This window comes from Typopeltis vanoorti, chromosome 18 (genome assembly GCF_054136105.1).
Source record: "Typopeltis vanoorti isolate ZY-2024b chromosome 18, IOZ_Tvanoo_1.0, whole genome shotgun sequence".
NCBI classification, from domain to species: Eukaryota; Metazoa; Arthropoda; class Arachnida; order Uropygi; family Thelyphonidae; genus Typopeltis; species Typopeltis vanoorti.
In genome coordinates, this window is record NC_143566.1 from 37,065,641 (window position 1) to 37,079,510 (window position 13,870).

At 34.8% G+C, this 13,870-nt stretch overlaps 2 protein-coding genes across 2 annotated transcripts in view; both read left to right on the forward strand.

The window, feature by feature from the left end:
• Positions 1–2,990, forward strand: part of LOC150096594 (uncharacterized) — a 35,399-nt gene extending 32,409 nt beyond the window's left edge. The window contains exons 3-4 of the mRNA XM_090408657.1: positions 2,071–2,234; positions 2,349–2,990. Coding sequence (XP_090264783.1) covers positions 2,071–2,234; positions 2,349–2,990 — 806 coding nt within the window. The remainder of the gene's footprint in view (positions 1–2,070; positions 2,235–2,348) is intronic.
• Positions 2,991–3,263: 273 nt separating this feature from the next.
• Positions 3,264–13,870, forward strand: part of LOC150096595 (uncharacterized) — a 140,085-nt gene continuing 129,478 nt past the window's right edge. The window contains exon 1 of the mRNA XM_090408658.1: positions 3,264–3,536. Coding sequence (XP_090264784.1) covers positions 3,264–3,536 — 273 coding nt within the window. The remainder of the gene's footprint in view (positions 3,537–13,870) is intronic.

Genomic DNA, 13,870 nt, shown 5'->3' on the forward strand with positions numbered 1-13,870 from the left:
TCATGCTCTATAGATATTATTGCTAGACCAGTGAGTCGTTCCTGAGCTATTGTAGAGCTTAGCGCCCCTAGGCGATTGCCTAGGATCACCTAATGATAAAGCCGGCCCTGATCATAATGAATTAGTAGCGTGACCTAAGTGACCAAATATTGTATGATGGTCACTGCCAGTTTGTAACTGTTCAAGTATTATGGAAATGGCTATCCTGCTGGAATGTTTATAACAAGTCTCTATATAGTTTTCCAAGAGCAGCTTGACAACAATCTTATGACAGCTTGTTGATGTGAGAGTCCATGAATTGTGTAGTCTAACAGATAATAGGCCGCATTTGGTCAAATGTTAGCACAATATAACAGTGGTGGACAGCAAAGGAGCAGTTTCATGGATGGGATAGAATAGTAGGTAACTTCATCATATTCAGTTATAGGTACAGTGGGCACACAGGAACATCAACATTGAATAGAATGAGATGGAAAAGGGTTGTTTGGTCTGATTAATCTTGATTCCATTTGTTTCATACCAAAAAATAGGGTCAAGATGTAGCATATTATGGTATATTATGGTGAGAATGTCATAATGCATACTAGATCCCTAATACTCTGCAAAACAACATCTAAATGCCATGATCAGCTTCAACATTGTTGCTAACCAGACATATCCCATCATGCTTGTAATTTTTCAGCTGGTAAATTACTTCCAGCAGGATAATGTATTGTATCACAAGGCACAGATTGTTCAGAAGTATTCCCAGGAGTATGAGTGATTATATCACACTTTATTGGCTTGCTTATTGTCTGTATCTCAACCATCTGAGCAGCTATGGAATGAAGTAGAACAAAGCTGTTTTGCTACAGGAGCTTGTGGTTCAGTCTGAGACAGCTATGCTTTGCTCAGCATCCTTGTGGAATGCTTGCTTTTGGAGTTCATATCCTGATGAGTTTGGCTATTTTCTGAGGATTGGGACTAGATGTTCCTGATAATAATAAATATGCTGCCTAATTGGCCGAGTAGTTAGATTATCCGCTCTCTCCAACCAGCAGGATGCAAATTTCACTGTTGACATGGATGTTTGTGATTGTCTGGAGGTAGGGGATGAACTTCCTTCTCTGGTGTGAGCCCACTACCCTTATTGGATGCCTGAGGTGATTTGGCAAAGTTCCATGTTTGGGCTCTAAAGCGGGGTGTCCATATTCTGTAAAAAAAATAAAATAAAATAATACAAAAAATATATAAATTTAATTTTAAAAAATCCTTAGCCAACCCATAATACTAATGTATTATTGGTTCACAGTCTTTCTTGGATGAAAGTCACATTAAAAAAAAACCTCAAGTGAGTATGCCAATAATGGCCAAATTGCATGCTAAATGTAACCTGAGGAAAGACTTTTTGTTTTTTAGTGTCTTTTTTATGTTTCTCTTATTCAGAAATTGTTATTTGTTGATGATTGATAGTGTATTATTAAAAAAAAAATTGCAATAAATAATTGTCCTAAAAAAATTACATGAAAAATGAAAAAAAAATGCATCCCATTTAAAGTTTAATAATATACTGTTAATTCCTTTCCCAGTCATCATGTTTCTGTTTTGAAACCAAGTATTTTTATGTCTGATTCCTGGCCAAGTAAATGAAAAGTGATCCCTGAATATACATTATTGTAAATTAAGTTTATTAGTACATAAACATCTCCAGTCATATGTGTTTTGTGTATTAAATGTCTTATGCACAAACAAAAATGTATTTATTAAAATTTTGTATTAATCTGTTGAATTGTGGAAGCTCCAAAATTATTATTATTATTATTCAGGCCTCCATGGAGTCAAAAGACTCATCGTGGGAGGTCCTTCCTAAGAACATAGTCTGTCAAGACTCATCTCGCATCTAATGATTAAGTGTTCTGAAGAGATTAATTTTCAAGATCTCATTATCTAATGTCATTATTTCAATGAATATCTAATGTTTTCATAAAGACTAGATTAATACATACATAAAGATTTGATTTTGTATTATAAGTTTTTTCAAGTCATATTGAGAATGTGATTGACATTGTGTGTACATTTCTTTTACAACAGAAGATGAAGATGTATTTCTCTGTGGAAAGTGCAAAAAACAGTTCACTTCATTAGCATTATTTGTGTCTCATAAGAATGAGCATAATAATATCACTACAAATAACAACAATATTAATGGATCATTGCCGGTTTCTCAGAATGCATTAGTTGTTCGTAAAATTCAGGTATGTATATGATGTTTTTTGTTTTGTTTTTTTAGTTTATGACAGTGTTCAATTTAAACCTTTATATAAATTTCATTCTTTACTTTTATCTTACAAAATTGTTTAATGTTTCAGGTTCCCCCTCCACCTCTGACTACCCTCTCACCAAGTGTAGTTCTCAATGAAGCTGATTTGCTCTCTCTTACTGCCACCATTGATCAGCCTACTGCTACAATTACATCATGCCCAACTATTCATACAGTAACTACATCCCAGAGCCCATCTCTTTCCCAAGTTAGTGCTGAAGGACAGACTGTTACTAACCCAATCCAGCAATTGGAAGCTCCCATAATATCACAATCAAACCACCCACAAACCCAACAATCTCATGCAGTAGGATTATCACTGATCGCAAATACTTTGGTATCCACACCTATACTTGTAGCCAGTCAGCCAAATAATACTACTTCAACAGTGCCAAGTATGGTTGTGAGCATTGGTAGTCCTATACTTTCCAAAGGAAGCACATTACAAGCCAGCTCAGGACCCCCTCCGATTCTCCCAAAGACAAGCAATGTCACAGTTGAGCCAGTTGTTCTATCAGCTGATAACTCAACGCCAATAGATCCTACATCAAAACCACAGTTGCCATCCAGAGATGTTAGTACTGTGAACATTATCACTGAATTCCACAGCAGTATGGTAAGAAGTAGGAAAAGAACTGTGAACAGTGAAAATTCTGATGCTACGCAAAAAGTAAGTGCCCGAATACTCTAAAACTTTTATATTTTTGACTAGTAAAAGTTTAAACATAATTTTCTGTAGGTATATAAAGTTTTTTACTTCATTACAAATTAAATTAAACTTGCCAAGAAATTATATTCTTGTATGATCCTTTATTTAAGTATAAGAAAACAAATTGCGCATGAGGTATGTTCACAATTAGGCTGTATAAAGAAGCTGATGACTTCACATTAGTTGCCTTAGTATGATCATCACCATCATAATCAAGCCAGTCAGCCAAATAATACTACTTCAACAGTGCCAAGTATGGTTGTGAGCATTGGTAGTCCTATACTTTCCAAAGGAAGCACATTACAAGCCAGCTCAGGACCCCCTCCGATTCTCCCAAAGACAAGCAATGTCACAGTTGAGCCAGTTGTTCTATCAGCTGATAACTCAACGCCAATAGATCCTACATCAAAACCACAGTTGCCATCCAGAGATGTTAGTACTGTGAACATTATCACTGAATTCCACAGCAGTATGGTAAGAAGTAGGAAAAGAACTGTGAACAGTGAAAATTCTGATGCTACGCAAAAAGTAAGTGCCCGAATACTCTAAAACTTTTATATTTTTGACTAGTAAAAGTTTAAACATAATTTTCTGTAGGTATATAAAGTTTTTTACTTCATTACAAATTAAATTAAACTTGCCAAGAAATTATATTCTTGTATGATCCTTTATTTAAGTATAAGAAAACAAATTGCGCATGAGGTATGTTCACAATTAGGCTGTATAAAGAAGCTGATGACTTCACATTAGTTGCCTTAGTATGATCATCACCATCATAATCAAATTCCTGATATGTACCCTAAGGATATTATGGTAGTACTACATGAAAAAGTCACACCATTACTAACTTCCAATCAACAGTTTTCCTCCAAATTAATCCATTATCTGTCAGACTCCAACATTATTAGATCTAATGTCTTCTGAGGCACTTTTTACTGTATCAATCCACTTACATCTTGGTCTTTTTTCCTGCCAACCTCACAAAGAACACTTGTGAGGTTGTGAGGTTGGCAGGAAAAAAGTTCTGTTAATCTTTCCTCTCCCATTCTGTTTAAATGACTATAACATTTGAGATTAGCTCTGCTAAGACATTACTAAATGCTAACAATGGCAAGTTCTTTTCTAATATCCTCATTTTTAATATGATATTGCCATTGATGTCATCTGTTCACTCCACTAATCTTTTTCACAACTCTCATATCTGTGGTTTCCAGTCTACGAGCAAGTGTTTTATTTCTTACCACCTCTCAGATCCATAATTATTATTATTATTACGTAACACCTCCAGGGAGTCCAAAGACTCATTGAGGGAGGGCACCTACTTCTATAACTCGCTGTCTCCACCAATCCACCAACCGCAACTACCTTCATCATCTACACCAACGCCATCTACTGCCGACCAACACCACTAGTATTTTCACAGATAATCACAAACATCCATGCCCACGGCAGGATTCGAATCTACAGCCTTTTGGCTGGAGAGCAGATATACTAACCAGGCCAGCATACAGTGGTATACTTAGATTTTTCCAAGGCATTTGATAGACTGACTATCAACTTATCATGTGGTTAACTACAGCAGAGGATAGGGTTGGATATTAGACTGGTACACTGGATTGGATATTGGCTATCTAATAGGTATCAACAAGTAGTGTGTAGGGTCTAGGATATTGCTTTTTGGCAATATCCTAGACCCTACCTAGAAGATGTAAGTCAATTGATCAACTATGGAAATTCAGGTAAGTGATTTTCCATAGCTCCTATCTAGAACAGAGTTGTACTCTGTAGACAGACAAAATGAATTTTAATAAAGTGTGCTTATGAATTTTGCAGAACTCACCTTAAAAATGACCTCAATCAATATGAAAACTCAAAAGGTTGTTGATGTGGATATTTTAATATAAGTAATCCTTTAATTACCTGACCAAAGCAGGAAATTAATTTGCTGTTCAGTTAATTGAATGGTAAGTTAACCAACAGTACATTTACAAGGTGCTATATTAAAGATGGCTAACACACTAGCTCATTCAAGGATCAGTTAATTGAAGGTTCAGTTATTTCATCATCATCATCATCATCATCATCAAATTCCTGCCATGTACCCTCAGGGGGGTGTACAGGATATGACAGTACTACATGAAAAAATTACATCATTACTAACTTCCTATCTACAATTTTCCTCCAAATCAGTCTGTTACTTGTCAAGACTCCAACATTATCAGATCTTATATTTCTATCGTCTAAGGCACTTTGTACCGTATCAATCCACCTATATCTTGGTCTTCCTCTGGGTCGTTTTCCTGCCAGCCTGGCAGAGAATACTTGTTTTGCTAATCTTTCCTCTCCCATTCTATTTAACTGACCATACCATCTGAGATTAGCTCTGCTAACGCATTCCTGGATGCTGACAATGTCAAGTTCTTTCCTAATATCCTCATTTATAATATGATATTGCCATTGATGCCATCTGTTCACGCCTCTAATCTTTCTCAGGACTCTCATATCTGCGGTCTCTAGTCTTTGGTCAAGTGTTTTACTTCTGACCCAGCTCTCAGATCTATAAGTTAAAATTGGTTTGAACACAGTCTTGTATACAGCTAATTTAGTGTTCCGACTAATTTCTTTTTTATTCCATATGAATTTATTCAATTGACTTCCCACGATACCAGCTTTGCTGATTCTGTTGTCTATTTCTATATTTAGTTTACCATCTTCAGTAAAAATTGTGCCTAAGTAGCTGAAATGTTTTACTTGTTCCACAGGTTCTCCATTCACAACAGAGTTGACATTTTCAATGATTCTGCCTATTTTCATTGTCTTTGTCTTTTTATTGCTGACCTTCATACCATATCTATTACAACAGCTATTCAATTTAGTCAGAGAATCTTGCAGACTTGTAGCGGATTTATTTAGAAGTATAACATCATCCGCATAAAGCAAAGAGCTGACATTAACATCTCCAATTTTGATATCAGGTTTAATACCACATTCCTTCATAATGTGATCCATATAGATAATGAATAACAGAGGGGATAATGTACATCCTTGTCTCACACCAGATTTAACATTAAACCATCTTCCTGTACTTCCTTCAATTCTAACTGCTGACTCACAACTCAAATAAAGACTAAGTATTGCTTGATATAATGCCCCATTGACACCATATAACTGCAGCGTATTGAATAGCTTCTCTCTTGGCACCTTGTCATATGCCTTTTCCAAATCGACAAAACTTAAATACAGATCTTTGTTATATTCCCATGCTTTCTCGACTATTTGTCGTAAAGTGAAGATCTGATCCTGACAGCCTCTATTTGGCCTGAATCCAGCTTGTTCTTCACCAAGCTTTTCTTCCACAATTCTTCTCAACCGTTTCTCAAGTATACTTGCATAGATCTTGCCAGGAACACTCAGTAGGGAAATACCTCTGTAATTCTCACATTCAGTTTTATTTCCCTTTTTATATATGGGTACTATGAGAGCTCTACTCCAATCATCGGGAATTCGTCCCTCTGTCCAGGCTTTCTGAACTATGCAGTGCAGCCACTGTAAGACTCTTATACCCCCCATACTTCAGCATTTCTGGTCGAATATCATCTACTCCTGCTGCCTTTCCACATTTCAAGCCTTTGATGGCTTTTTCTACTTCAAGTATGGATATGTATTCCTGACTGCATGCCTGGTCAGTGTTTTTTATCACTGTGCTGTCATCACTGCTTGTTTCATTTAGCAGTTTTTCAAAGTAATTACTCCATACATCAAGGATATCTTTTTCTCCCGTTTTCATTTCACCTTTATCATCTCTAATTCCTTTTACAGCACTCTTTCCTCCATTCCTAAGCTTCTTCAACAACCTCCAGAATATTTTGCCACCTTCTTGATATTTATTTTCTATATTCTTGCCAAAGTCCTCCCATGACTTTTGTTTAGCTAGTTTTACACACTGTTTAGCTTTCTTACATTTGTCTCTGTATTCTGTAAGAGTAAAAGCTGACTTATTTGCCAGGAACTTTTGATATGCTTTCTTCTTTTCCTTCACTGCCTCTTTAACTTCCTGTGTCCACCAGGGAGTTCTGATTTTTTTTATCCTTGCACACAACCTCACCACATGCCTCTCTGGCAGAATCAATCAATCTTTCCTTCAGAGTTTGCCACTGAATCTCCAAGGTTTGATTCCTGTTCTCAAACTCTTTCATTTTCTTTTCAATAATATTTCTGTATTTTAGTCTACAGTTCACATCTGAGAGCTGCTCAACTTTTATTCGCTTTAAAACTTTCTTACATGTTATTCTTTTCAATATGAAATTCAATTTTATCCTGCTCAAGACTAAATAGTGATCACTTCCAATTTCAAATCCTCTGTACACTCTGGTGTCCTGCACCAGGGAGAAAACATCACTATCAACAATAACATAGTCAATGAGACTTTTCTTATTCCTAGCCTCTTCTCTCCATGTGAATTTGTGCACATTTTTATGTTGGAACATGGTGTTAGTAATAACCAGTCCATGTCCTGAGCAGAAATCCAACAGATATTTGCCATTATTATTAGCTTTGCTCTTTTCTCCAAATTTTCCCAAAATATTTTTGTATGTCTCACAATCATTTCCTACTCTACTATTTAGATCCCCAACAAGGACCAACTTTTTCTTTTTCATTGTGTCAGTTGCTTTTTCTAAAGCCTCAAAAAATTCCTCCACTTCTACCTTAGTAGAACCTTCTGTGGGACCATAGGCACAAATAAGTCTCATTGTCCAGTTCCCCATTCTCATATTTGCCCACATTACTCTACTTGAGACTGACTGCCATTCAAGAAGATTAGCCTCGTATTTTGTGTTGAATACTATGGCTACTCCTTCTTTTCCTTGATTGTCATTGCCTGAATATAACATTTTGTATTTATTGCTCAGAAAGATCTCACCATTTTTGGTCTTTTTTGTTTCAGTCACCCCTATTATGTCGATCTGGTACTTATCTAATTCCTCAGCTAGCTCCATTTCTTTGCCATTCAGGCTTCTTACGTTGATAGTACCGATCTTTAACTCTGGTGATGTTGAGTTGGGGTTTGTTTTCAGATTTGTTCCAGTAGCTGACTTTTCGCTGTTCGCCCTGGTTCCCTGGCGAAAACAACGGGGGCGTTGTTTAACCGGGCGACGCCCCAGCCGGCATGAAATTTTGTCATGTTGTACCATCATTTTTTATTTTGGTTTAACCAATAAGAATACAATTTGGTCGGCTAAATCCCAAATTGCCAGCCCATCCTCGTTCGTTCAGTATCAAAGTAGATACCCAACAGGGTGCACCACGAGAAGGTGAGGATTGGACATTAGGTCAGAAGCCCTGGTCGGTTCTCCGCATTCCTTTAAAGGCTATGTGGAGGTCTCCTCTCAGTTATACAGCTTTGACCCTTATACAGTTTGACCCTTAAGCACCCCTCAGTTATTTCAAGGTCAGATAATTGAGAAATCGCTGTAATTCCCACATTGGTAAGGCAGCTTTTGGAGGAAGTATATCCATAATTTTATATGTTTGGGCTAAACACTTTGAAGGGCTTTAAAAAAGGGAAAGAGAGGCTATTGACTGGTTTTCTTTTTGACAAGCATTTAGAATTGTTATACACTACTTTACATAATCAGCTGTCAGAGGGGGAACACATCATTTCCATCTTAGAAAGAGATATTGGACAGAGCATTGTATAGAACAGGGATGTCCAACCCGCAGCCAAAAATATGCTGCCTTTCTTTCCATTTTGATACAGGAATTTGAGAATACGTTTCAAGATTTCAGAAAAAATTATCAATTTTTTTTTGTATATTTGCAACTCCAGTTTCAGTTGACATAAATACATTACCTTTGAATTTTCAAATGATGTATAGAGTTGCAATCGGATATTCAACTCAAAGAAAAATTTGATCATGTCTCTTTGCTAGATTTTTATAAGACCTATCTTCCAAGAGAAAAATATTCTTTGCTTCGCAATCACACTTTATTCATGTCATCACTTTTTGGTAATGCATACATTTGCAAACAACTATTTTCAAGAACGAAGCATACGAAGAGTAAAGTTAGATCATAAATTTCTGACTAGAACCTTGAGAGCTCACTACTAATTGCAACCACTTCCATTGAACCAAACATTGCATTGGTTTCGTGTAAACAAGGCTAAATATCTCACTAGTTTTGTTTTATCTGTCCTTTTTTTTTAATGTTATAATAAAAAATTTAAAAAAATAAAGGAAGTTTTGTTACGTATATACATTAACTATATTATACATTTTATATGCAGTCCAAGACAATTCCTCTTCACTCTATGTGGCCCAGGAAAGCCAAAAGATTGGACATCCATGGTATAGAACATAGGATTATTTTCACAATTTTAAATGAATGTTTTTTATACTATTAAACAGAGATACTCAAAGTTGTAAAACTCAAAGATAATTTCTTCAACAAAACTTATGTGACCTTCAGCAAAAACTCATTTCTTATGTGACAAACCTAGCAGTATCGAAACCATCAAAATTTCAAGATCAGTTGCAGGCAGTAGGCCTTGAATGCTCATTTTCAGTCCTTCCTTAAATGGGTGAAGTGGAGAGAAAAAAATGTAATCTAGCTTCAGCATCTTATTTCTCACAAAATACACCACTCGACTTACTTCCTTATATACAATTATAGTCATATAGCTGCCTTAGCTTCCATTAATGTTTGGCTTTATGTCCTACTGAATAATACTGAAAAGTATTGTTCAGTATTGACAGCAATCCCAAATCTGGCCCTGTTTATAGATGGTCTATTTCTCTTTTATTTTTTCAATACCTGCCAACTTTCAAAAAAAAAATCTATTTCATTATTTTGTCAAGATTTCCTCAATCATATAAATATGTACTGAGAAAAACAACCTACGTTTATGTAAGTATGCTATAATAATAATAATATCAGATGGAAACTATGAAAATAAAAAGGAAGAACTACTTAAAAACTAATAAAATTAACTATTTTCATTTCATTTCATCTCATCTCATTTCATTTCAATAAGATTTCATCTAAGTGTATGAAGACATGATAATAATAAATAAATATCCAGTATGTGTGTTACTTACTTCATTCTGGTCTGCAATATTTGTTGCAGCTGGTTCACATTTCAACTTTTCTATCATTAAGTACAATTATAATCTGAAAAATTCATCCACATGCATTAAAATGTTCACATAATATATACTATATTAATACCTTCATTAACTATAATCATAAATATATTATCAACTACTTCATACAATTTAAGTGATCATCTTCAAAGCAGCTTTCCTGTTAATAAAAACAATCAAATCTAAAGCTTTGATGGTATAAAAAACTATTTTTACTGTAATAAAAAGAGCACTGAAAAACATATAAAAGTACTTAACTGCAATGCATAATTTCGACTTTCTTAGGTAAAGCCCATTTAATCATCTAACAAATCTTTTGCTATCTTTGAAATCCAGAATTAAAAATAGGAATATTTTTCCTGGCTTCAAATCAAATCTTCCAAATTAGTATTCCAAATTGTTGATATGCAGCCAGCTCTCATTCATGGCAAACACTATTACAGCAAATTTCTTGCCATAATAAATTACTGAAAAAAAAGTCTGCACAGCAATAATGCTATTTAATTTACTAAAAAAATTCCTATTTTCTATGATTCGAACACTGTCTTGTATTTAGATAGTTTAGCATTTTGACTAATTTCTCTCTTAATCCATATAATTTATCCAATATGTAAATAAATTACCAAAAACCTTATCATGTCCAACCACCCTAGATATATGGAGTCCCTAAAATTTACAAGCCCAATACCTCCCTTTGTCCAATAGTAAATAGCATAGACAACCCCACCTACAAACTGGCTAAACATTTATCCAAATCACTTTCCTCCCTTACAGGCAGCTCTCCCTCATCTGTTAAACATTCTTTACACTTTAAAACATTAATAAAAAAATTTAACTCTGACAGATTCTGACATCATGGTCAGTTTTGATATTACCTCACTTTTCACTAATGTAGTTTTGACAGAGACCCTTGACTTATCAAGTCACATTCTAAATGTATAGGCTAAATGTATAGAATTTTCGGTTAAGAAGGGGTAATGTGAAATTATAAGACTGGCAAGTATCACAAGCTTAGGAGATTGCTTGGATCAGTGCCGTGTCATGTGAAACTTCAAGGGCTGGATAGTGCATAAAAATTCGTAAAGGGGTATTTGAGGGAAGTAATAGCAGACTTGTATGGTCAGGAGAATAAAGTAAGTGGGAGTTAAATGGATGAATACCATCATTAAACTGGATCTACAAAAAAAGAAAAGAAAAGAAAAAAGAATTTGTGGAGGGAATTCAAGGGGTAAAAACATTGAAAAGCAAGCACACGAGTAGTGCAAAACACAGGCCAGAAGGGTAACCAATGTGATGAGAAAGGCAAAAGCAGAGTATGAAAGGAAATTAGCAGTGTAGGCCAAAGATAATCCCAAAGAGTTTTTTCAGTATGTTGCAAGCAAGTAGAATGATTTTAATGAATGCCATTGGGAAGGAGGTAACTGAATCAGGTGAAATAGCATAATTACTAAGTGAACACTTTGTTCACTTAGTAAACAAAAGATATAAAAATAATATAAAAGATATGACAACATATCCATGAGTAGACTATAATACAGATCATATATTGTTATCAACTAAGATGAAAATTAAGTTAAAAAAAGTAATTACAAAGAAACAAAATAAATCATGGAATATAGAGCAGCTGAAAATACCAAATACTGCAAATAAATTCACAAAGAAAGTAGAGGAAGAAATGAAGGAGAGAAATATACAAGTAAGTGATAATGTAAGTGAAAAATGGAAGATTCTGAAGGAAAGCATAATTACTGCTACAGAATTACATTTAGTTAAAAGAGAAGAGGAAAGACAGAAAAGAAAAAATCATGGATAATGGAAATTATTTTGAGAAAAATAACAAAAAGAAGAAAGCTAGTTAATAGTAAAACAGAGGAGAAAAAAAAAAGCAGTATGAAGACTTGAATAGGGAGTTACAAAGAGAGATAAGAAGAAAAAAAGGAAGAGTGGTTAGATGAAATGGGTAAAGACACAACAGCAAAGGCAGAAAGAAATGATATAAAAGGTGTTTATAAAAACATTAATATGATGACAGGAAGGAGAAGGATACAAAAGTTTGGAGCAGTCAAGGATGAAAGAGGTGAAAGTTTGATAGAGAAAGAGACGATATTATGAAGACAGAGAAAGAGGAGAAAATCAAACGAAAGAGTATAGTGGGCAGAAGTATTACATCATGAGGGAGGAATTGAATCTAGCAATTCAAAAGATGAAAGCAGGAAAATCCCCTGGAATAGATGGTATACAGAAGAACTTATAAGAAATATAGGTGAAAAAGGTATGGAAGAGTTATGGCAAATTATTAATGGAATTTACGAGGGACAAGAATTACCAGATGAGTTTAGAAGATCAATTTTTATCCCCATTCCAAAAAAGATGGGAGTTTTAGACTGTAATAATTTGAGAATGATAAGTCTTATAACTCGCACAGCAAAAATTCTGGCACAAATAATTTTGCGGAGAATTAAGAGTAAAATAGAAAAAGAAATGAATGAAGAACAGTTTGGTTTCTGAACCAACAGAGGAACTAGAGAGGCTATAACTTGTTGAAGAATTATTAGGGGAGAAAACACTAAACCATGGTGGAAAGGTGTTTTGGGGGTTTCTAGATTTTGAAAAGGCATTCGATACAGTGAGACATAAAAGGCTTTTTGATATTCTAGAAAATATTGATATTGACTTGTATGATTTGGAAATCTTGAAGAGAATATATTGGACACAAACAGCGTCAGTATGTGTAAAATGAGAGGAATCAGGAGAATTCCCGGTGGAGAGAAGAATTAGACAAGGATGTAAGTTATCATCATTATTATTGTTATAGTGAACAGATGCTTAGAGAGGACGTGAGGATGTAGAAGAAGGAATAAAAATAAATGAAAGAATCATCAATAATTTAAGTTATGCAGATGATATAGTGGTGATGGCAGAAAGCGAAAATGGATTACAACAAATTGTTCAAAGAATTGAAAACTCCTGTAAAGAGTACAGAGTAAGGATTAACACAAAGTCCAAGATAATGATAACGTGCAGGAAAATAGGAGATAATGCAAAGATAAGATGTGGAGGAAAGATTTTAGAAGAAGTGGAAAGATTTCAATATTTAGGTAGTTGGATCTCAGATAAAGGAACTTCAGAGTTGGACATTAGAAATAGAATAGATAAAGCTAAATTGGCATTTATGGAAATGAAGAGAAGTTAAATAAATAAGAATATTAAAACAGGTGTGAGAATTGGAATAGTTAAAGCAACAGTTTGGAGTATTACAAGTTATGGAAGTGAGTCATGGACACTCTGAAAGAGAGATATGGAAAGAATTAATGCATTGGAAATGTGGTGTTATAGAAGGATGGAAAAGATTAGCTATACAGAGAGAATATCAAATCAAGAAGAGTTGGGATAGAAAGTTTTAAGAAGAGTTGGGATAGAAAGAACACTGCTTAAAAACATTATGCAAAGAAAGACTAGATTTGCAGGACATCTTCTGAGAGGTTCCTCAGGACATCTTATGAACTATATTACAGGGGAAAGTTGAAGGTAAGAGAAGACGTGGAAGGCCAACCAAAGAGTGGTTTAATTACATTGTGGAATGGACTGGTTTAAGAATGACAGAGGCAACAGATTGAGAGAAATGGAGAAGAGCTGCTCATCTGCTGCAACCCTCTTTTTAGAGGACGATACCGGATGACGACGAACACTTTGTAAGAGTATATCATCCAGCTGAATATA